This window comes from Fukomys damarensis, unplaced genomic scaffold (assembly GCF_012274545.1).
Source record: "Fukomys damarensis isolate Sample0158 unplaced genomic scaffold, DMR_v1.0_HiC HiC_scaffold_39, whole genome shotgun sequence".
In the NCBI taxonomy this organism is placed as follows: Eukaryota; Metazoa; Chordata; class Mammalia; order Rodentia; family Bathyergidae; genus Fukomys; species Fukomys damarensis.
The window spans coordinates 63,344,366-63,370,506 of NW_022900951.1; the positions used below are offsets into that span (position 1 = coordinate 63,344,366).

Genomic DNA, 26,141 nt, shown 5'->3' on the forward strand with positions numbered 1-26,141 from the left:
ATTTTTTGCTAAGCTACTTTTGGGTTGAAACTTAATGCTATTCAAAAGATACCCTACATACAGAAGTTCTCTCTGATCAGTCCTGGTTTTAAATGAGATGCCACTGGATTGCCAAGTCCAGAACTTCATCCTTTGCTGGAGTTTTTTTTTTTTTTTATCTGCAACTTGTCTTTTGTGAGACTTGTCTCTGCTGGCACTTGACCTCTCATGGCTTATGGTCATTGGATTCTAGTTGTTCCATCCTCTGAGATGTTCAAGATTAGGGTCATCAGTCCATCAGTTGATCTCCTTCCTCTGCATCCTTGCCTCTAGCTTTATTTGGATTGCTTGGCAAACTTCAGAGGATCTGAGATTTTCCTAGAGGGTTGATTATTATCCTTCATCATGGAAAATATGAATTACTCTTCCCTAATACCTTGCTCCCAGCTCTATTAGACTACTAATGTCTGGAGTTTGAAACAGGATAAATAAAGCTGGGCGTGGTGGCACACACCTGTAATTGCAGTACTTGTGAGGCTGTGGTAGGAGGATTTCCACGAGTTCAAGGCCAGCCTGGGCCACATAGTGAGTTCAGGGCCAGCCTGATCTACAAAGCAAGACCCTGTCTCAAAACAAACAAAGAAACAAACCAAAAAAAAAACCCAAAACCAAACCATAACAAAGAAACAAACAAAAATCCAAAAAGTGAAATCACAGAATAATAAATGCTGGAGAGGCAGCAATGAAAAAGGAACCCTCCTAATGCTGTTGGTGGGAATATAAACTAGTACAACCATTATGGGGAAATGACTGCTCAAATAACTAAAATTAGAAATCCCATATGACCCAGCCCCTTCTAGGTATCCTCCCTGAAGACCTAGAGACATCATATTACATCAGTATAAACATACTAATAGAACTACAATTCATAATAGCTAAATGCTAAAAGCAGCCTGTATGCCCATCAAAGATGAATGGATAAAGAGAATGTGGTTACCACTACATTACAGAATGCTGGTCAGCTATAAAGAAGGATAAATTCAAGTCATTTGTAGGAAAACTGATATACTTGGAGAATACAATGTTGAGTGAAATAAAGTAGACAAACAAGTTTAAATACTATATGCTATCTCTCACTTGGGTAAGGCAAAGGGCAAAAGCAAAATAAAGATAGAAGAAAACAAAGAGATGGATCTCTTGCAAATGGGAACGGGTTCATGAGAGAGAGGGCAAGGGGAGGGGGAAGGGACAGGAAAGTAAGAAGATTTAAAATATACCATGAAGGGGCCAGGGATATAGCTCAAAGGTGTCACACCTTCCTGGCAGGTGCAAGGTACTGAGTTCAATCCCCAGTATCAGGAAAAAAAGATATACCATGAAAAAAATAAGATATGTCATGTACAGGTACCAAATATCCACAGCTTATATAAACAAACATTATGTCATAAACATGAGTTAAGACTAATAACACCAATGAAATGGGGAAAAGTTTTAGAGACAGAGGGAAGAAAATGGTTGGATAAGGGAGGGGGATTTAAAAAAAGAAACAAACTGCATTGTATCCATGTACCTACTCCCAAAGATGAATATAAACTTCATGCAATACAAACATGTAGTAATAAAACAAAATTTAATATTTATAAAAAAGATCCAAAGATTAGTCTGAGATGGATACATAAGAGTTGTTAGACCAATAGTTCACTCTTTACTTACAGGAGAAAAAAAATCCGTTTGTATTAAAACTTTCACATAAGCATGGAACTTTGAACTGGCATCAGAAAATGTTTCTGGGAAAAAAAATATTTTAACTCAACACAAAAATAATCTCCATAGAGATTCTAAATAAAATTAATAATAAAATTTTTAAAGCTGATCACACGCTTTTAAAAGATTTATAAGACTATGTGTTGAGTTGCAAGGCATGGTAGTATATGCCTGTAATCCCAGCACTCGGGAGGCTGAGGCAGGAGGATGCCGAGTTTGAGGGTTGATTCTAGTTCACTAGTTTTCCTATTTTACAATGTTGTTGATTTAACGACATTATAAAAAACACAACCTTCAGCCAGATGTGGTGGTGCACGCCTACAATACCAGCCAGCACTTTGGAAGGCTCAGGTGAGAGGGTAGGGCTACAGTGCACGCTCCCATAACTCACTGGGCTACACAGTGATTTCAAGGCCAGCCTGGACTACAGAGCAAGACCCCATCTCAAATTTTAAAAAAAAAGACTACCTATTAAAAGAATCAAAACCTATCTGGGAGTGATAGTGAGTATCAGCTAGGACAGAAAAAAAAAAGACAGCCCTGCAATTCAACAGGCCTGGGAGAAGACAAATAAAGCCAGTTGCAAAGTTAACAAGAAACACTGTTCTTACCAATGTCAGGCAGCTGTTATAAATATCATTAACAACCTCTGAATCATTGCTTTCTTACCAATGATGTCCCCAAACCTGTTTTGCTATTATTTATTGCCAGAGAGAATTACCCAATTCATAAACTGGCCTTGCTTCATGACAACATTTAAACCCTAATTCATCTCCATTTTTCCTAATCTGCCTCTGAAACAGCCATTAATACACAACTGCTGGCTTCCTTTAGGACCACCTCAGAATTTACTGGAAGCCAAACCTTATAAAACACATTTCCCTCATCCCTTTATCCAGAGCTTTTCCATAGTTTCTTGGGTTTATTTCCTCACTGTGAATCAATAAATCTGACTTTGTCAGAGAGTAGACTAATTCTTGGTGGTCTTTGCTTGATTATATTTTAAAAAGCAAATTTATGTTGTATTATCCTATAGATTCAGCAGTTTACTACTGACAAAAGCCCCATCTACATTCCTCCTTAAAAATACTTCTGAGCCTAAACCAGAAAATAACTACAAGAGACTATTATTACCAAGAAAGGTGGGCAATGTAATTCAGGCTGGCTTTAAACTCTATGTAGCCCAGCCTGGCCTTACTTCCCAAATGGTGCAATTACATGTGTGCATCACCACGCACAACTATTTTTTAATACAAAGTATATAAAAATATAATTTTTTCAATTTTCCCTAAATATCAGTAAAGGCAAACTGAATTGTTTTAGCCAGAAGTCAGGCTAATTGCATATAAACAAGTACCATATTTGATTTGAGGTTAAAAGTACCTTGTTAACCATAAATTTTAGAAAAGAGAAAAGAATAACCTCAACTTATCTCTTCTACAGCCTTAAGAGAGAAATGAAAAACAACAGACATTGTCACCAAAATAATGCTCTAATATGATACCTATACAATCAAGAAGAAATATTTGTAAAATCTTCTAAACCAACTTCAAAAGAAAATGCAAAATTTTGGAATTCTAATATGTAGCTGCACATCTACCACAAATATAAGTCTGGAATAAAGTATAAAAAGGTATATCTTGAGCAAAAGTTTAAGACTGAATCAAAAATAGCACCAGACTCAGCCAATAACTGGTGGCCAAATAATAATAGTCTTAAGGATTTATACAGCCAGGTCAGAAAGAACTATTGCTCACAAAGCAGGCTTCTTGCATCACAGTCGTCACTATCAACATCCTGGTCTTTAAATACAAAGAGTTTTTCAGAAAACAAGCTGATCTTAAAATAAATTAATCTCACATTAGTATTTTCTCTTTTAAAAAGTCACTTGCTCAGGGCTGGGGATTTAGCTCAGTGTCACCACACCTACCTTACAAGCGCGAGGTCCTGAAATCGATTCAAAGTCACTTGGTCAACATTAGTAATTTCACTTTTTTATCAGAAAATAGAGGGTATATTTGTAACCATCTAATTCACTAAAATGCAGTTAAGCATTATTAAGCTTCTCATAAATAAGGTGAAATGATAGAGTTTGAAAATACCAATAAAAACACTAAAAACACCAGAAATAGCGGGCTAAGAGGCAAAGGGCTTGTCTAGTATGTGAGTGGCCCTACATTCAATCTCCACCACCAAAAATAAAAAGTAAAAAAACACTGGAAAGGAATTCATGAAGTTCAAGATCTTCAATATCTAGGGTGACTCATGATTGAGAATGCAATACCATCCAAAAAAGCAATAACAACAAAAACTATTAATACAAAGGTGAAAATTTAGAAAAGTAAATATGAATAAAATCTGAAAAATTCAGTAAAAGTTAAAACTACAAAATTATTTCTTTCATGGACTCAATGCTACTATGGATTAAATTATGTCTTAATCTAACCATCCATAGTAAAAGCTTTACAGCATTGAAGGCCGATGCCAATACCATTCCATAATGCCCATCTGGAGTTCACTGAAAAAAATGCATATATTGGGCTGGGGATTTAACTCAATGGTTCCACTGCCTGCCTAACAAGCACAAGGTCCCGAGTTCGATCCCAGGTACAATAAATAAATAAATAAATAAATAAATGATAAAATTAAAAATGCATGTATTGCAAATAGGCATTAGTAAAATTTGAAAAGATAAAAAGTTAAGGCCTTCACTCTATTGGCAAGAGATAGGAGCTACACAAAATTAGAGAGGGAGGATGACAAATACTCCTGGCAGAAACCCAGGCACCTCAGCCAGATAAAAGGAGTTTAAATGAAACTACTTTCTTTCAACCTACAAGTGAATTCTGGCACTAAGTGTGACACAAAACTATAGAGTTGATCAATAGTAAATGTAAGTAATCATTTGGCTTTAAAATTAATGCAAGTTTCCTAATGTGTATACAGTGGAAATTATACGCCTACTACACAAATTACAGGACCTTGGTATTATACTAAAGATAAAAGGGAAAAAATTAAAAACAGCGTCTATTCCACCATGCCCTTGACTCAGTATAGAAACACAAGCATGTGCATTTGTTCATTGGGAATGTCAGGCTTGAATTAAAAGAATAAGCCATCCTGCTGCCATTTCTATGGAGAATTTTGTGAAAATTGTTTAGGTGTCAGGCATAGGAAAATTTATAAAATTTTTACAATGAATAATTATAGTACCTGTTCTTCAAATAGACATGAAATATACTTTTGAGAATTACCTCTGTAGTGACAAACTAGTTCAGCATAAATTATATTTGTATGAAATTTTAATTTGAAATTCTAGTATACCTATTACAAGATTTCCAAAACAAATAGTAATCTTTAAAATGATAAGGACAGTGGGATAGTGCCTTACTTCAAGCAAAACCACAAATATTATTTATGTCCCAGAATGAGTGGCCCTAGCTACTAATGTTGTTTTGAACTTAGTTCAGTTTTCTTCCCTTTTTCTTCTCATTGAGTTTATTGGTACATTTTAGGTATACAGTACAGTTACATTCATCATTGGGATATTGTACCTCTACATGACAGGTCTTGGTTCTCATTTTTTCCCCTTGTCAATGCCCTCCCTTCACCCCCTTCTCCCTTCCCTATTTACAAATACTGTATTTCCATTTTTTTATTTTCTCACTTTTTTCCTTTTCCCTTATTACCTTTCCCCTACCCTTCTCATTTCCCCTACACCTTTAGCCACTTTCTTCCTATTTCACTTTGTCAATTATCTCATTAGGGTCTTATGTACCATTAGTTTTTTACACAAGAGAAACTATTCAGTATTTATACATGTGTGACTTATTTATTTCACTTAGGAGTATACCCTCAATATGTATCCATTTTCCTATAAATGACTCTAATTTTTCATTCTTGATAGCTGAGTAATATTCCATTTTATAGAAAAACTACATCTTCTTTATCCAGTTTCCAACCGATGGGCAAATGGGCTGTTTTCAAATTTTAGCTATTACAAACTGGGCCGCTATAAACATAGGTGTGCATATATCACTGTGATATGATTCTTTTAATTCTTTTGGATTTAATTTTGGCACAATACAAAACCAATATGATTAGTCAAGCATACAACTATTGAAGCAGCATAACTGGAGCTTAAATCTATAATAATATAAATATCATAGACATCTTTACTCTTGCCCTTGAGAAATTTAAAAATTCACTCTTGGTAAAAGTATGTATACATTTAAACTGTTATAGCCATTATTATAGGGAATAAAATCTAGGAATTAACTACCAAGTTCCTTTTTCATGCTATCTCACCTCTATTTTATTCAATTACTAAATAGCACTGCTCACTAACTATGCAAAGAATAGGGGCACAGAGGGGAGTAGACATAAAGTCTGAATTTTATTGGTTTTAGACAAATACTGCCATAAAACTTTCTAAAAATAGAAAATTTTAAAACTAAATTCATAAAATTAGTCATTTATCAATAATTACCGAATTATATACCCATCAGACAGCATTTTACCAGTTCCCATATTGTTCCAGATCTAGACTCTCTGATAAAGTAGCCACGAGGCAAATACTAAATGTCAAATTACTTGAATCTAATTTTTAATTACTTAACATTTAAACAAAAGTATTTAATTCCTAAATTACAATAGCCACTATATCCACAAGCAAGAGTTCTACTGAGTAACACTCTTCTTCTTAATATCAATTAAAATGTCTCAACAAATTACTGATTTAATTACAAATACATTACAAAGACATGTCCATTTATGATAAAATTCTATGCAAAGTAGATGTAATACCAGTTTAATAAGGCAGAAAAAAAATGTAGACCAGAGATTTAGCTCAGCGGCACTGTGCCTGCCTCGCAAGTGCAAGGTCCTGAGTTTGATCCCCAGTACTACAAAGAAAAAAAAAAAAAGTAAGGCACATAAAATTGGAAAGGAAAATTTTAGCTTATAATTTTTTTTTGGTACCAGGAATTGAACTCAGGACCTTTTATTTGTGAGGCAGACAGTGGAACCACTGAGCTAAATCCCCAGTCCTAGCTTATCTTTATTTGTAGGCAACATTGTCATACAGAAAATCTCAAAGAATCTCAAAAAAGTCACTAATTTTGTTACCTGAATTTAGCAAGGTTCAGTGTGGAAAAATAGTTTGTTTCTATCCAATAGCAACAAACAAGTGGAAAATGAAATTTTAAAAAATACAATTTAAAATATCAAGAACTATGAAATCTTTAAAAAAACATTATTAAAAAGTTATACCAGACATATACACCTAAAACTAACAAAAGGAAAAAACTGCTATGCGAGCCAGGGATTTAGCTCAATCAAAAAAACCGCTATGCAAAACTAGACTTAAATAAGTGGAGAGATCTACTGCATTCCTTGACTAGAGGGCTCAATACTCTTAAGACATCTGTCTTCCCAAAACAGATCTACTGATTCAATTTAATCTCAAGCAAAACCCAGTAGTCTTCTAGTACTTGAGAAGCTGATTCTAAAATTTACATGGAAAAGCTAACCAACAATTTCAAATAACTGAGAGCAAATTTGGAGAGCTCACATAGTAGAGTCCAGAAATAGATCATACATACATATATGATTAATTGCTTGACAAGGGAAGCCAATGGGGAAAAATGCTCAACAAATGCTACTGGAAAAAGTGGATATCAGTATGCAAAAAATGAACTCAACCTAAACCAGGTAATATAAAAATTAACCAAAAATGAATTTTAAAAATATAAAATAGAACTATAAAACTTATAAGACAAAAATATGGAAAAAAATCTTTGTGATCTCACACTGGGAAGGATTTCTCGGTTGTACACAAAAAACTTTAAAACAAAATTGATAAATAGAGCTTCATAGAAAACTCGGTTATACCCAGGCATACTGGTACACACCTGCAATCCCAGCACTCTGGAGGCTGAGGCAGGAGGATCTTAAATTTGGGCCCAATCTGTGCAACTTAATTTAAGGAGATCCTATCTGAAAATAAGATATAAAAAGGGCTGAGGATATATGTAGTTCAATACCCAGTACCACAAAAAAGACTTCTGTTCTTTGAAAGACAAACCATAGACTAATAGAAAATATTTGCATAATACAAAAGACTTATATCCAAAATATTATTAAACACTCTAAAAACTGAACAAGAAAAACAAATTTTGGGGCTGGGGATTTAACTCAGGGTTTCTGCCGCCTGCCTCACAAGCCCAAGGTCCTGAGTTTGATCCCCGGTAAGCCCCCCAAAAAAATTTAACTCAGGATCTGTGCTTTCAAGGCAGGCAGCAGCACCACTGAGCTAAATAACCAGCCCAGAAAAACAAATTTTTATAAATGGGCAAATGGTACTAATAGATACTTCGCTAAAGAAGATATGTTAATGATATGTACAATGAAATATATCAAATGATAGTACCAGAAGCTTGGTTAAATGTAAAGCAACTGGAAACTCGATTTTCCTGGTGGGAATATAACAAGAGACAACCATTTTAGAAAGTTTGTCAGTTTCTCAACTCCAGATGTATTCAGCTACCTCATCTTTGACAAAGGAGCTAACCATCACCACAATGGTGTTGGAAAAACTGGATCTCAACCTGCCAAAGATTAAAACTAGACCCTTATCTTTCACAATGCACTAAATTAAAATCAAAGTGGATTAAAGATCTAAATATTAAAACAGAAACACTAAACTTTCTGGAAGATAAATCAGGCAGAACTCTGGAAGACATTGGCATAGGAAAAGACTTTATGAACAAATCCTCAGTAGCACGGGAACTAGCGGAAAGAACAACAAGTGGGATCTCATCTTATTAAAAAGATTCTGCACGGCAAAAGAAACCATCAACAGAACTAAAAGACAACCTACAATGTGTGAAAAAACTTTTACCAGCTGCTCCTCAGACAAAGGACTATTATCTAGAATATATAAAGAACTCAAAACAATCAGCCCCCTTCAAATATAAAGACCCAATTCAAAAATGGGCATCTGAAATGAACAGGCATTTCTCAGACACACAAGTAAAAGCAGCAAGAAAATACATGAAAACTCTTCCACATCACTGGTCATTCGAGAGATGCAGATGAAAACAACACTGAGATTCCACCTCACCCCACAAAGAATGGCTGCTATCAAGAAATCAAACAATAACAAATGTTGGCAGGGTTGTGGGGAAGAAGGAACCCTTCTCCACTGTTGGTGGGACTGTAGACTGGAGCAACCACTATGGAAATCAATATGGAGATACCTCAAAGAACTGGGACTAGAGGTTCCATTTGACCCAGTCATCCCTCCGCTGGGTATCTTTCCAAAAGATTAAAAGAATCATACCACAGTGATATATGTGCGCCAATGTTTATAGCGGCACAGTTTGTAATAGCTAAAACTTGGAAACAGCGCAACTGCCCATCTGTTGGAAACTGGATAAAGAAGATGTGGTTTTTCTATAAAATGGAGTACTACACTAAGCCATAAAGAATGAGAAATTAGTCATTCATAGGAAAATGGATACATATTGAGGATTAACTCCTAAGTGAAATAAATAAGTCACACATGTGTAAATACTGAATAGTTTCTCTGGTGTGAAAAACTATAATAGTACAGAAGATCCTAATGCGACAATCAAGAGTGTGAAATAGGAAGAAAAGGGCTCAAGGTGTAGGGAAAGGGGGAAGGGTAGGGGCAAGGAAATAAGGGAAAAGAAAAAATACGAGAAAATGAAAAAATGGAAATAAAGAGTTTATTAATGGGGAGGGGAGGAGGGGGGGTGAAGGGAGGGCAGGGACAAGGGAAAAAATGAGAACCAAGACCTGTCATGTGAAGGTACAGGATCCCAGTAATGAATATAACTGTACTGTAGACCTAGATTATACCAATAAACTCAATAAGAAATAAAAGAAGAAAGTTTGTCAGTTTCTTACAAAGTTAAACTTGTGCCTCCCCTGTGTCAAGTAATTCTACTACCAACATATCTAACCCCCAAAATGAAAGTACATCTTCATTAAAAGATCTGTACATGAATGTTTAGAGTAACAGCCAAAATTTGGAAACAAAATATCTACCAACCGATAAATGAATATATAACATGTGGTGTATTCACATAATGTGGTTAATAAAAGAGTTGAAATGACACACATGAATCTCAAAAGAAATAGTCCAAGTAAAATCTGATAGAAAAAAAATCTGCACACTGCATGATTTAAATTGGCAATCTAAATAAGGCAAAATACATTCATAGAAAAAGATTAGTGGTGCTGGGGATTTAGCTCCATGTTTCTGCCACCTGCCTCGCAAGTGCAAGGTCCTGAGTTTGATCACCAGTATCAAAAAAAAAAAAAAAAATAAAAGAAAGAAAGAAAAAAAAAAGAAAAGAAAGAAAAAGATTAGTGCTTTTAAGAGGAGTATTGAGGAAGTAATAGATATGTTCTATAATTTTTATTGTATGGTGGTTAAACAAATGTATACATTTACAAAAGTCACAGAACTGCACCTTTAAAATGGGAGAAATTTATTTTATGTCTATGATGCTTCAATATACTTAAATATAAGTAATAAAATCTCCTCTATCTTTGGAGCTCTATAAATCTATATCTATTATACCAAGGAAGTATGATAACACCTGACCATGAAGATGACACAGAAATAGAGTGGAAGACAAACAACATATCTTAAACATATTACATGAATTCTCTGTGCTTTAAATGTCTCTATTGTAAACAGAAAGGTTTACAATGCATTTGCCCAAATTATTCCCAGGAAATATTCAGAATCTTTAATAGGTCTTCTGAGAAAAATTTCTAAAGTCAAAGCACTTGACAAATGTTTTCTCATAAGATAAATCATAAGACATTTTAACATAAGAACCTCTGAACAATCCTACATTCCTTCAATTTTTCTGTTTTGTTTAAACTTGTGGCTTCCCACATTCACTTGTACATGGAACCCTGTTTTTTCACGAAATAATACTGTTAAAATGCATTATAGTTCTATGATTCTTCCGTAAAACCTTCAAGATTTATCTTTATGATTAAGTTTTGTGAGACTGGCAGATTATAAATCTGATTTAAAGTAGCTATGAAGAACTGTCTGCTATAATGAGAAAATTGCTTGAAATCACAAATTTAAGATATTTCATATTTATCTTTCTTCCAGGTTGTTTTCTTTTGTTGTTGTTGTTGTTTTGTTTTGTTTTTGGAACCTGGGATTGAACTGGGGTCCTTGTGCTTGAAAGGCTGGCCACCAAACCGCTGAGCTAAGTCCCCGGCCCATTTTTTTTTTTTTTTTTTTCCCCTTTTTTTTTTTTTTTTTTTTTGAGACAAGGTCTTGCTCTGTAGTCCAGGCTGGCCTCGAACACACTACTGCAGCTCAATCTGGCCTTGAACTTGTGGTAAATATCCTGCCTCGGCCTCCTGATTTCTCTGGGATTACAGGTGTGCACCACCACACCCAGCTCATATTCATTTTGATTACTTTATTTGTCACACCTGAGTTTTTAATCAGGCTCCACATTCTAAATCTCTAAAATTTAGGCACTATATTTTGACTAGTAAGTATGTACTATATGATTGGATTACCTCTATTCTAAAAGTTCCTCTCCAAAAAAAAAAAAGGGACAGATTTTAAGAAATTTAAAGCAATGCCATGGATACTTCAATTCCTAAAACCAAATGAATCAAGTCAGTGTTAAAAGGGTTCACTGAATAAAACCAGCAGAAATCTGAAAGAATATGCTTAATTAAAAAAGAAGGGAAAAACAAGACAAGAAAGGATATAGAAAACCTGAAAATAATACTCTAAAGGCTGCTCTTTGGCTCTTCAGATGACCTTAAAGGAAGTATACACACTACAAAATAATGTGAATACTACAGCTAAAAAATCATGTATTTGGGGCCAGGGATTTAGCTCAGTGGTTCCGCCGCCTGCCTCACAACTGCAAGGACCCAAATTTGATCCCCCGTACAAAAAACAAATCATATATTTGAACATAAACACATGAATAGGAAAAACTGTCTTAATTCAATAAATTATGAATAAAGTTTTAAGGGGAAGTGAACACTGGCAAATCCTGACAGGTAAACAAAATATCTTTAAAAGTGAAAAACAATGTTGGTTAATACCACATTCAATTACACCAAACTCAGAGATCTACTTTTCCAAGTACCATACAGGCTACTAAAGAGAATTATTAGCATTGTACTTCAGAGTATCCAGTTTCCTTAATAATCCTTATCAATTTTCAATGGTTTTCTATAAATGTATTTAAAAATCATTTTTAGCCTCAACCACTGAGAGAAAACAAGTTTTGAGTTTATTGTATAGATTATTCCTGCAAAATTAATTCTTATTTTTCAGTTTGAAATTCATCCCCTTCAAATTATAAGACATACTCTGTGGACACTAGGCATTATAAAATGTTGTATCATTTTTGAAGGATGACAAAATAGGGAAGCAGAATGGTAGTTACTCGTCCAGCATCTTGATTTTGAGAATATTCTGTGAGAATTAAGTTTAATAAAAATAGTTTTGTACCTACATCTCCTTGGAAATTATTAGTATTATCTCTTCAAAATGGTCTGACCAGAGATATTCCAAGAATAATTTGAATGGGACATGTGAATTTCAGCACAGCAGAACCAGGAAGGCTGATGTTGTGGTCTTAAAGACATATAAAATGTATCATATAAATACAAGATATAAGCAGAATATACTTTTGCTTTCTTCTGAAAGCTATCTTCATCTAGTCCCCTATGAAAAATTTTTGAAACAGCAAAAGACATGTAAATAGACAACCACAGTGCTAAAACACCTCTAGTATAATAAAGAAAAATAAAAGAAACACTTCTGCTAAAACAAAGTGACAAAATAAAAAAGGTCATCTCTTAGAAAAGCATGATTATATTTGCTTTAAATAAATATGCCTTAAAAATTGGGACCAACTAAGAAACTCTTCAAGAATGTAAGCAGTTAAAGTTCAAATTTAATTCTGGACCTATTTTTGGATTTTTAATGAGTTCAGGAGAGAATGAATGAAGAAAATGTTTATAACTCACATGGATATTACTCACCCACATTTGGAGGTTTCACGTAATTTACAGGTAGTTCTGGAGGTCTGCCTCTATGCAGAGCTGCGAAAGCAGACCCATTCCATAGTGTACTCTTACAGTCTATTAAAAAAAAAAAAAACACTGAAAGTTAGCCAAGGAAGAGAGCATTGTTCTTTTTTTTTTAAGGTGTGCCTCAAGAGGCATATGTCTTTCATTTCATTTGTTAGAATATATTTTTACTTATTAAATGTACAATAAAATAATGTTTATATATTAAACAAGTAATAGACTAAATTATACTGGTAACACTAACACATTGACATAGTACCAGGATATTTTATCTCTATGCTAGTCTCAAATTGAACCTTTGTTATGCATATGTTTAATTTTAAGTAACTATGTCTCCAATTAATATTTTAAATATACAGTGGTCCTTCTTAATCTTTAGGTTTATACATACTTACTTACAAAACTGTATAAGCAACAATACAATTAAAGCATATTGTACAGTCTCCTTAAAATTATAAAATGAGATGTTTAAGACCTAGCATCATTTATGCTACTTTCTTGTTGCATTAGGATTTTTAAAAACAGTACATTAAAAAAATAGTACATTAATAAAACAAAACTTAAAAATAAATTGGTTCCACCACCTGCCTCACAAGCACAAGGAACCAAGTTTGATCCCCGGTACCAAAAATAGAAATAAATAAAATAAAATAAAATTGGTTGCTATAACTGAAGTACTTAATTATTCTAATACCTAATTTCACGTTTTTATATTCATAAAATATCACTATATATGTTTTACTTATTAGAGCTCCATATAAAACTAGAAAAATATTGTAAAAAGCTGAAAAAGAATAGAAAAACTGTTATTGAACAATCATTGATGGGTTAATATTTTTGTTTAAATACTTTCAATTGTAAAACTTTTACACTAGGGGGTGGTGGTGCACACCTTTAATTCTAGATATTCAGGAGGTTAAGGCAAGAGAATCCCAAATTCAAGGCCAGCCTGTGCAATTACTGAGACCCTGTCTCAAAATACACTGAAAATAAGAAAGGCTGGGAATTATATTTCAGTTACAGGGTGTTTGCCTAGCATGGGCCTCTTAAAGCCATACTTTTAAATGAAATAAATCAAACACATATGTACAAACATTGCATTCTGGTGCAAGAAATTGAAAGTGTAAATAAGAACCAAAATGTATAACAAACATTGTGAAATAGAAAGAATCATTCATAATTATACTGAGTGTGAGATATTTTGTTAATAATTAAAATGTTATATGCGAAAAAGATACAGTATTGGCCAGGCATGGTGGTGCACGCCTGTGATCCCAGCACTCAGGAGGCTGAGGCAGGAGGATTGCTGTGAGTTCAAGACCAGCCTGGGCTACACAGTGAGTTCCACAGCAGTTTGAACTACATAGTGAGAAACTGTCTCAAAAAACCCAAAAAAAAAAAATCTATTCTTTTAAGGTCATGATACAGTGTACTTACCATTGTTAATCTCTATTTTTCATAGAACTGTTTTTATATTTTCTTTATTACTATCTACTCATATCACATTAAAATAAAAATAAGTAAATAAATGCCCAGTACTACCAAAAATATATATTTAAATAATTTTCATTTACCTGTTAAAATATACAATATGACTAGGATATCATGAAGACTAATAAGGAATAAGAACATTATAATATTATAAAAGAATTATTTTCATCAGACATGGTGGTACACACCTATAATCCCAGCATTTTGGAGGCTGAGGCAGGAGTATTACCATGTGCTTGAGGCCAGCCTGGACTATATACTTGCATTTCAGGCTGGCCTGAACTACATAGCAAAACCTTATCTCAACAACAACAAAAATAATTATTTTACACATTTATAATACAGTAATTAGAGCAGCAATGTTTGAGATATCTATTCCAATTACAAAAGAGTTTTATATTCTTTACCTGTGTGACATTCACTAACACAAAAGAATTTTTTTAACCTCTAAAATCTTGTATGCTAAGAAAATAAAAACAACAGGGCCAGGGATTTAGGTCAGTGGCAACGCACCTGCCTTGCAAGCACAAGGTCCTGAGTTCAATACCTGATATTAAAAAAAAAGAAAAAAGAAAAAAAAAGAGAGAAAAGAAAGAAAAAGAAAAGAAAAACAACACTGGCAAAATAATAAAAACTACAAGAATATATGAATATTTACAAAAAGCATGGGAATATTTACGCAACCTAAAAATATAATGTTCTCCACTCTTTTCCCTAAACCGTTCTAAAATCTCAAAATCTTACCTTTGGCATCTCGTAACAGAGACTGCCGACCAACACCTAGTAAGGTCTGTACCCCAGGAACACTCTGAGGGATCTCCTTATCTAGCAAAGGACCAATTCTCTCACAAATTTTAAGGAGGTAGTCTGGAGGAATGTGTGCATTGGCTGCTACCTAAAAAGCAAAAATATAAGGAAAAATGTATTTGGTTTAAAAGCAGGTTCATGACTAAACTGTACGGTCAGTCCTGGAGCAAAGCACAGTTTTAAAATATGAAGTCAGGAAAACAAAACTTTATTTAATACTTAACCAAATTTGAGCAACAACCAAAAATAAGCTTATTTAAATGGCATAATGCACTGAAATGATACTCTTACATTTACATATTTAATTAATTAAATATAATTTAATTAAATCATTTGTTGAGCTGTCAGATTTTATGAAATGTGTATTACCAAAGCAGCAAAAGTAACCATGTACCAAATCAAAAAAGGACGAAGATGATGGATGAACTATTACTTGAGTTATTCAATATTAATAATGAACTAATCACAAATAAGAAGCTCTAAATTAGGTACAAACAATAATAATAATGAAAGGTATTGCTAAATGTCACCCAAGTCCCCTTAGTACTAACAGTACACATTTGTACAATAAAGCAGAAGTTTCTTCCTATAAAGTAATTTGCTACTCAAAGGGTAGTCAACTAATTATTTTATAAATACTAAACAAGATAACTGCTATGTAACCAAAATTCTTTGAAAATTTGACATTTTTATAAAATACAACTGAATTTCTGGAAAGAAGCATATATATGTGAATGGGAATTACTCAATAAAACAAAAACTGTGTTCTGCTTTTTTTTAACCTAAGCTAATATTCAAATCTTCAATGTGTTTCATAAATATCTAAATATTAAAACAAGAGAAAACTAGAGTATTAAAAATCCTTAGCTAAAGGCTGGGAATTTGGCTCAGTGGCATGGCACCTACCTCTCAAGCACAAGGTCCTGAAATTGATCTCCCATACCAAAAAAAAAAAAATTCCTTAACTAAAAAGAACATCTATAATTTCATGTTGACATAGGCGTAAAATCATTTGGTTAGATGCTTTTATGTTTTATCATAAATATATGCATGTCTACCATCACAAAAGGCATACATCAACAGGTCAAGAACAATATAAAATAATTTTGTAAATCATCACTGGTGGTCACTATGACAGAAGAAATTTTTGTTTTGTTTTGTTTTCGTTTTATTTTTTATTTATTTATTTTTTTTGAGACAGGTCTCACTACGTAGTTGAGACTCACCTGGAATTCACTATGTAGCACAGGTTGGACTCAAACTCACAGCGATCCTCCTGCCTCTACCTCCTGAATGCTGGGATTACAGGTGTGCGTCACCAAGCCTGGCATTTTTTTTTTCCCCGGTACTGGGGATCGAACTTGAGTCCTTGGGCTTGCAAGACAATAAGTGGAACCACTGAGGTAAATCCCCAGCCCTTTGTTTTTTTTTTTACTTCCATATTCCTAGCACGCAGCAAATGCCAGCATAAAGCAGGAGTAAATATTTACTGAATATTCCCAGTACAATCAAACAAACAAACAAACAAAAATGCAAATCAGTGAGCCAATGAATAAATGAATAAAACTCAAAGTAAAGTCTAATTATAATAATAAGGAGTCACAGTGAAATAATTTGATTCTCCTATCAAGGTAACTTTGTTTTCTAAGGAAATACAGGTGAAAAAAACTAATATATATATATATTAGATTTATATATGTGTGTGTGTGTGTGTGTGTGTATGTATTTAAATATATATTCACCATTCTGGGAATATGTGATACTATTATTATAATTATTTTTGTAAAAATTATTTTCTGCCAATTAACTTTTTTTGGGGGGGTACCAGGGGTCAAACTCGGGTCTTTGTGCTTGCGAGGCAGGCAGCAGAACCACTGAGCTAAATCCCTGACCCCAATTATCTTTTTTTTTGTTCCTTAATGAGTTTATTGGTACATTTTAGGTATACAGTACAGTTACATTCATCATTTGGATCTTGTACCTTTACAGGACAGGTCTTGGTTCTCATTTTTTCCCAATACCCCTGCCCTTCCTTCACCCCCTCCTCCCTTCCCTATTTACAAAAACTTGATTTCCATTTTTTCATTTTCTCATATTTTTTCTTTTCCCTTATTTCCCCTCCCCTACACTTCCCACTTCCCCCACACCTTTAGCCTTTTTCTTCTTGTTTCACATTGTTAATTATACCATTATGGTCTTATTTGTAAGTGCCTGCAAAACACAATTTTAATACAGTATAGGTAGGAACTCATTAGTAATTCTTTCAATTATTTCTCACATTTTTGGTTTGGTTTTCTAAGCAAATAACTATATAAAACTACATTTCAGTAAAATATACAATCAATATTAAAATCAAAGCAACTGACAATTTAATCAAGTATTTCTTATTATCTACAGAAAGTGGTATCCTAAAATCCCATGTAATTTTTTTTTTTTAAGATAGGGTTTCCCTATGCAGTTCAGACTGGACTTGAACTCATTATGTATCCCAGGCTGGCCTTGAACTCCCAACAATCCTCCTACCTCAGCCTCCCAAGTGGTGGGATAACATGTGCCACCATGCCTGGACCTATTTTGTAATTCTCACCTGTGATGTAGTATCTGTAATGGAGAATAGAGTTCAAGACCAAACTCATTTCTAGTGATATTGATCTAATCTTTGATGGACTTAGTGTAACCAAAAGGTTAGATATAAATAAATAACTATCATAACACTAGCTACCTTCATTTATTTCTGATTATATATATATATGTATATATATGTGTGTGTATATATATATATATATATACATTCACACACATATGTATTTGAATGAGAAAAATCTTAAGGCATTGCATACTAACATTAAGGCTCTGCCTTCTTTCCCAACACTGTCTTAGATATATTAGGCTTCTGGGTATTTTGGGGTTTTGTTTGTTTTGTTTTGTTTCAATACCGGAGATTGAACTCAGGACTTTGCGCTTTACGCTTGCAAGGCAGATGTGGCATCACTGAGCTAAATTCCTAGCCCCTATTTTTTTTTTTTGACACAAGTTCTTACTATGCAGCTCAGACTGGCCTCAAACTTGCATTTCTCCTACCTCAGCATTCCAGAGTGCTGGGATTAAAAGCATGTGTCATCTCACGCATTTAAATGAGGCTACTAATATAAATCATTACTTTTTGAATGCTATGTAAAGGGCTTTACAAAGGGTGGTAGTTGATGTCTTTATTGACAATTTTGTTTGTTTCATCCTCTGACCAAGAGTTATTCACTAGCTATAAAACCTTAACTACCTATCCTAGAATGCAATGTGTCTATAAACATATAATCCAGAAAATGGGAGTTCTCTAATTAGAACTTTTAGATTTACTTAGTAGAAAATTTGTCAGAATTCTATCATAAACTGACATCTAAATTTCCCAAACTATTACACACTATAGAAACAATGTCTGCCTTTCAGCTAATTTATATAAAAATGTTTGTCAACTCAGTAATAATTCATAAACACAAAATCATAAATGGCTAAAAATAATCTGTATACTCAGCAATTAAAACAAGGGCTATTTGTAAATTCTCCCATTTGAATATATTTGTACAATGAACTAGTAAACAAAATTTTAAGTTTAATTTTTGCCCTCCACAGCATAAAATCACTGAATTTCTAAGCAGCCCAAAAATTCTTTCCTATAAAATTAATAAAAATTTAATTACAGTATTAGAGAAATATACATTCTATCAAAATAATACTAATAACAAATTTTTTCAGTGAAAACATGTTAGCTTCTCCTTTAACCATTAACAGGTATCAGCAGTATTCCAAACTGCTCTTACAATGATGTTTTTTCTACATCAAATTTTAGGTCTTATAAATTGTTGTTAATGTTTACTTTAATCCATTTATTTATTTAGATACCAGGGATGGAACTCAGGACCTTACACTTGTGAGGCAGCCAGCAGCACCAATGAGCTAAATCCCCATCCCAAAGCTTTTTTTTTTCTTTTTTTTTTTGGTACCGGGGATTGAACTCGGGTCCTTGCGCTTGCAAGGCAGACCACCAAACTTAATTTTTTAAAGGTAATCTAATACACCATGAGTAATTTTAAAGTATCAATTAAGCTCATTCTAGCTGGGTGTGGTGGCTCATGCCTGTAATCTCGGCACTCAGGAGGCTGAGGCAGGAGGATCACTGTGAGTTCGAGACCAGCCTGGGCTACATAGTGAGTTCCAGGTCAGTCTCAACTATACAGTGAGACCCTGTCTCAAAAAACCAAAAAACAAACAAACAAAAAAATCAATTAAGCTCATTCTAATTTCAGCCATTTGATATTTCTCTCTGGAATATAATGGTTGACTAATAACACCAAAGGAGTGGCTTGAGATAAACTTTCTGTATAGTTAATTGGGCAGTGGCACAAGCTTGAAATCCCAGCAATACAGAAGGCTGAGAGGAAGAATCCCAAGTCAGAGGTTATCCTGAACAATTTAGGGAAATGCTGCCTTGAAATAAACAATGGGTTGGAATTGTACCTCAGTGGTACAGCATTTATCAAGCATGCATGAGGCTCTAAATTCAATGCTCAGTATCACAAAGAAAGATAAATAAATAAAGAGCATTCTCTAAAAACAAAGTTTAATGTCCAGCATGGTGGCACACACCTGTAATTCCCAGAAATTCGGGAAGCTGAGGCAGAAGGATCACCTTGACTACATGGTGAGTTCAGAGCCAGCCTGAACTACACAGTGAATCCCCATCTCAATTAAAAAAAAAAAATTACAAGGCCAGTCTGAACCGCATAGTGCGACTCTATCTCAAAACAAACAAACAAAACAAAGTTTAAAAGTATACCACTAATTTTTGTCTTATCCTATATAATATCTCCTAGATGTTAAATTATAGAATCGGTTTGAACAGGAAAGATCCTATTGTACGAACAACCTAACTCCAAGTCTTACAGAAGGGCAAACAACTCCAAAGAGAAGTGCAATTTGTAATTATCACAATGAACAATCTGGGACTCTGCCCACTCTTTTTTCTACTACTGTACTATACAATCATTCAAACACTTACTTATAAAGCTAGAGATAGGGCTGGGGATTTAGCTCAGTGGTTCTTCCTTCTGACTTGCAAGCAGAAGGTCCCGAGTTCTAAGCCCCGGTACCAAAAAAAAAAAAAAGAGAGAGAAATAAAGCTAGAGATAAGCAACACAAAGGCTGCAAAAGGATGAAAACTATAAATATGAATAAAAAAGAAATTAAAGGAACACTAGATTATAAGCCTTTTTTTTCTCCCCCCACCCAGTACCGGGCATTGAACGCAGGACCATGCACTTGTGAGGCAGGTGCACCCCACTGAGTTAAATCCCTCACAATATAAACCTTATTGATAGGAAGATTGGCTGACCTAATGAGCAATTTTCGCAAGATGCAGTGTAAAACCTGGAACTCCAGCACTTAAACGGCTGAAGCAGGAAGACCACCAGGAGTTTAAGGATACCCTGGGCTATGTAGTGAGTTCAAGTCATCCTGATCTACACAGTGAGACCCTGTCTCAAAGAAAGAGCAAATCCAACAACTAAATCATGGAACTTCAGAATCAGAACAACTGAGAAAACCAGACAGCTCGCTGAGTTGATCCTACTTATCATGAGTTAAAAGGGATCCAGCTGGGCACGGAATAAAATTTAAAAGCTAGCTAATCTCAGAAGGTCAGACCTAAATCAAGAGATACTGCAAGACTGCCAGGTGTGGTGGTGCATGCCTGTAATCCCAGCACTCAGGAGGCTGAGGCAGGAGGATCGCTGTGAGTTCAAGACTAACCTGGGCTACACAGTGAGTTCCAGGGCAGTCTGAACTACATAGTTAAAAAAAAAAAAAAAAAAAAAAAAAAAAAAAGATACTGGAAATAGTAATTTTGAAATAGCAATGACATAATTTTTAACCCAGGCTTTCAGAAATAATAGCATCACACAAGTAAATCTAAAAACTATAGCATAAAACAGGTGTGGGGGCATGGGCCTGTAATCTAGAATCCTAGGAGGCTGAGACGTGGCTTAGTGAGACCTTGTGTCAAAATAAAAAAAAAAATTTAAAGGGCAGGGACTGCTGCTCAATGTGAAGGCACTAAGGCAGGGGTGGCGAACATATGGCACTGTAGTGCGCTGTTTGTATCATTGAAAGCTAAGTCTAAAAGGTTTGCCATCACTGTTTTAGGTGGTTCAATCCCCAGTACCACAAAAATTTTAAAATATAACAGAATATTGTGTTTCCTAAATAAAACCACGGATACAGAGGGAAAATGAAAATGTAAACAGATCATGTACTGAAGAAGGAAAATGAAAGACTGCCTAATATGTTTAAGTTTTTCTGGAAAGGAGAATGAAAGAAACATAAAAGCTAACAGAAAACAAAGCAGATTTTGAAAAATAAAGCAAGGTAGAGGGAGGGAGGGGGAGGAAAAGAGGGAAAGGGAGAAGGGAAGAGAGGAGAGAGGATTATAGTATAGATATAAACAAAGTACTTCAAAATCTGATCCTGGATTATTCAGGCTTTAAAATTTACTACCTGTTACTCTTTTTTGGCAGTGTACTACAAAAAAGACTTGGATTTGAATCTTTCCAGCATCCTCCAGTTTCTTTTTTCTGGGGGTGTGGGGTATAGACAGGGTGTTACTATGTAGTTCAAGGTGGCCTTGAACTCACTATGTAGCCCAGGCTGACCTTGAATTTGTGATTATCCAGTCTGGGATTAAAGGCAAGTGCCACTTCCCTGGGCTCTCCAGTTTCTACTGTGTGACCTTGGGCAAAGCTACTAAGGTTATCTTAGCCTGAGCTTCCTCATATGGAAAAAGAGAGTGCAGGGCCGGTGCGTTAGCTCAGTGGTTCTGTGCAAGCGCAAGGGACCAGCGTTTATACCCGGTACCAAAAACAGAAACGGGAATGCTGGTAAATGAAAAAAAAAGAAAAATTTATCCAGAGTATCACCTAATTTTGAAGGAAAACGATATAAATTCTCAGGCTGGGGATGTAAGTCAGTAGTGAGTTGGTTGCCTGTCTAAGTATGCACAAGGCTCTAGGTTCAAGCCCCAGTACCACAATAGAAAAAGAATATAAATGCTTCTACCAAAAAAAAAAGTCCAGAATAAAACACAAAAAAATAACTATAGCTTCTTTTCTTCTTGACACTTTGTGATAAAATATAAATATGTACATCGCTGGATGTGATGGTGCACACCTCTAGTCCCAGCTACTCAGGAGGCTGAGGGGACATCACTAGAGTCCAAGAAAGTTTGATACCAACCTGGGCAACAGAAAGAGATCCCGTCTCAAAAAAAAAAATACACACACACACAAACACACACATGCATGCACACACACGAACACATGCACACACATATAGAGATGTCTACAAGTAATACAATAATGCATCTTTATAATTTAACTACTGGGTTTTAATGTTTGCTGAATTGGAAGGAGGGGGAAAACTGGGCAGCAATGGAAAGAGGGCAAGCAGGTGTTTCTCTAGTCATACTACTAGTTAGCAGGGTAAGCTGGAAAGTAGTAAGACTTCCTATCACTTTCCTTTGAAAATGCTAATTATTATTCACACCATTTATTTTTCTTTTTATTAGTTTAAGATTTCCTCAAGGAGGAGATGGCCAGAGCAATCCTCCTAGGGTTAAGTCCTTTCTGGGTTACACTTGACTCAACAAAGTTCTAAAAATACTATGACCCTGAGGGCAGATAATATCAAGGCAAGGACAGGGAATCCATCCATATTCTCTAAAAGTTGAGTAAAGATAGGTACAATGAAAGAATTTAGCACCAGCTAGCAGATTAAATAAGCCCATATACACATATATAAATACATATATAGAGATGTAATTAAATGCTTCGAACAAAAATTAAGAAAATTAAGGGTCAGCTAACCATAAAGCACCATAGTAGATGATAAAGGACATGAGAAAACATCTTCAACGTGGTAATTTAAAATAAAGAAAATAATTATCAATAGTATATACAATGGTGATGCACACCTGTAATCTCAGAAATGTGGAAAGCTGAGGCAAGAAGATCTCAAATTTGAACCTAGCCTGGGAAACTTGGTGACTTAATATGACCCTGTCTCAAAAACAACTGAGTAGTCCAGGGATTTAGCTAAGTGGCGGCATGCCTGCCTATAAGCACCTCCTGATTTTGATCCCTGCTACCAAAAAACAACAACAACAAAAAAAAAACTTAATAGTGTAGGAGATGTAACTCAGTATGAAATTCCAGGGTTCAACCTCCAGGATGAAAATAGTAATAATAATTAATAATAATAAATAGAAGATAAGATCTGTCAGAAATCTCTGAAATAAAACAGCTGAAAGACTCATAATACACCTTATTTCTTTAAAAAGAGTATTATAGTAAATGTCATACTAAATTATTTATCTGACATGCATAAAGATATAAATAACGGTATCTTTTGACATACATTCATTTTCTGTTTACAATAACAAAGACTTCAAAACACTAATTTTGGTTTCAGTTCTGATGCTCACATTTTAAATATTCTTTTACAGTATTATTTAATATGCCCCTGAACTTATAAAATATAAAAGAAAATTACAAGGTAATAATTAGATAAGAAAAATATAAATTTTGGAGTCAGTTTTCCACATTTACATGCTTGGCATTCAGCCTCAGTCCTAACTTTAAAAGGCAATAACCAATTCATTTGCACATCATTTTAGAATAAATGCATTTTTTCACATTTAACTCATTTGTTTAACACAACAACCTTGTGAAACAGTTAGGCATTTTTACTTTATAAATGATGTCGAATAAATGAGAAGCTAAGTAGCTTGCCTAGGGTCACTTTTCAAACAAACACTTATCTTGCACACTAATTTTAGTCTTTTCTTCTATCCACAAATCTCTTGTAAGAAATATCACATAGGGGGGCCAGGGATACAGCTCAGTGGCACCATGCCTGCCTGGCAAGCACAAGGTTCTGAGTTTGATCCCTGGTACTAGGAACAAAAAATGAAACAAGGGCATCTCTTAAAATATGACACAAGGGCCAGGGATTTAGTTCAGTTGCGCTGCAAGAGCAAGGACCCGAGTTTGATCCCAGGTACCAAAAAAATAAAAATGAAATGAAATAAAATGACACAAATAATAAATTGCTTTTAAATTACTATTTTGTTCTCCACCAGAAAAACCTGTTTATTAATCAATCAAGAATCAATAGCAGTAGAAAAATAAAAACACAGAAATCAGATTCAAATATTCAAACATCATAATTTCAAGACAAAATTTTGTAAGGTAAATTTACAAAATCTGAATTCCTACTTCTCTAACAGTAGTTCTCACAACTTATAAAATGACCTCCTTTGTACTAATACCAATTTTGCTAGGATTAATGCTAATTCTCACAAAGGATTGTAGTCATTGAAAGTGTATTTCCTAGAGCCGAAGTGTGTGTGGGGGGAGGCAGGATCAATTCATACAAATAGTTAAAGACAACATGATTTAGAGAATAAGAGTGGGTCAAGCAAGTCAACAGTCAGAATACTGGTCTCCAGATACTGGCTGCTCTCTGCCACAGTATCTATCAGTTACCATGACAATGGGAACTACTCTGTATTGGGGTTGAGGAGGACATACTTTTTGGTTTCCCATGATGCATTAGTTCTTTCTAACTACTGTTGTGTATTCCTATGGTAGTTAATAAATCATACATGCTTATACTGCATCTACACTTAAGAGATGCAATATGTCTGCTACCAGCACTCAAAGATCATTCTGCTGTTCTAATAGGCAATTTAAGCCATTACTAGTAATTGGAGAATAATAGCTAAGTAAGAAAGAATACGAAGTGTCTGAAATTCAAATACAGTGGATCAAATAACATAATATGAAAACATTTTAACATTTGAATATTTTATATGCAGATGAAAATTCTCATAACATTTATCATCACAGATACACATATGCTTTTTAAACTAATGAACATTTAATCTCTATAAAAGGTTTTTTAGAAAATAGCATTATAATAATTCAAGTCTTTTGTATATAAAATGAAGGTAATGCAATCTATGTAACCCCAAATGTAAGAACTAGTGCTTTCAATTCTATGGATGAAAAATGCTGAACAAATGTAAAAATATACCTACATCTAAAGATAACTATATCTTTGGTTCAGTCTTATGATAGAAATCCTCTTAGAATGTTTCAAAATCTTTTTTATTTTTTTATTGGGGGTGAGACAGGGTCTCTCTGTGTAGTTCAGGCTGGTCTTGAACTCAGTATGTAGCCCAGGCTGGCCTCAAACTCACAGCAATCCTCCTGCTTCAGCCTCCCCAGAGCTGGGAATACAGGCATGCACCAACATGCACAGAGAAAATGTTTCAAAAATCTTATATGGTGACCATGAAAAGCTTCTAAATCATTCTTCCAATACATAAAATTTAAATTTTAACAAGAACTGTTCATTTAAACTTGTGCCACCCCCACCCAATACTCTCTGTGGTCCCTGGTAGAGCTCCAAGGAGGAAGTAATGAAATAGCCAACAAAGTCAATAGAGTAACCACAAATGAAGGACATCTGCATTTAAATTATCTACCTTAAGATAAACTGCAAGAACCAAATCTATTATATTGTCAGTAACAGTCAACTAGAAAGCAAAAAATAAAGAATATACAAATCAAACTTCAAAAACAGCCGGGGATTTAGCTCAGCGGTTGGGCGGCCTGCCTTGCAAGCGCAAGGACCCAAGTTCTAATCCCCGGTACCAAAAACAAAACAAAACTTCAAAAACAATCACCACAACTTAAAAACATTTCCTCTATCATTACAAAAAGTCGTGAAAATCTAATTTAAAATTATTTTGAATATCATAATCAAAAACTGTACAATTCAGGGCTGGAGATTTAGCTCAGTGGTTCAGCCACCTGCTTCGCAAGCGCAAGGTCCCAAGTTCGATCCCAGGAAGCAATAAAATTTAA

General features: G+C 34.5%; 1 protein-coding gene across 1 annotated transcript in view; it reads right to left on the reverse strand.

Moving 5' to 3' along the window:
- The window catches only part of Brwd3 (bromodomain and WD repeat domain containing 3), a 169,737-nt gene that overhangs the window by 138,099 nt on the left and 5,497 nt on the right, over positions 1-26,141 (reverse strand). Inside the window, exons 5-6 of the mRNA XM_010631085.2 lie at positions 15,103-15,253; positions 12,820-12,918 (exon numbers count right to left, since the gene is read on the reverse strand). Coding sequence (XP_010629387.1) covers positions 12,820-12,918; positions 15,103-15,253 — 250 coding nt within the window. The remainder of the gene's footprint in view (positions 1-12,819; positions 12,919-15,102; positions 15,254-26,141) is intronic.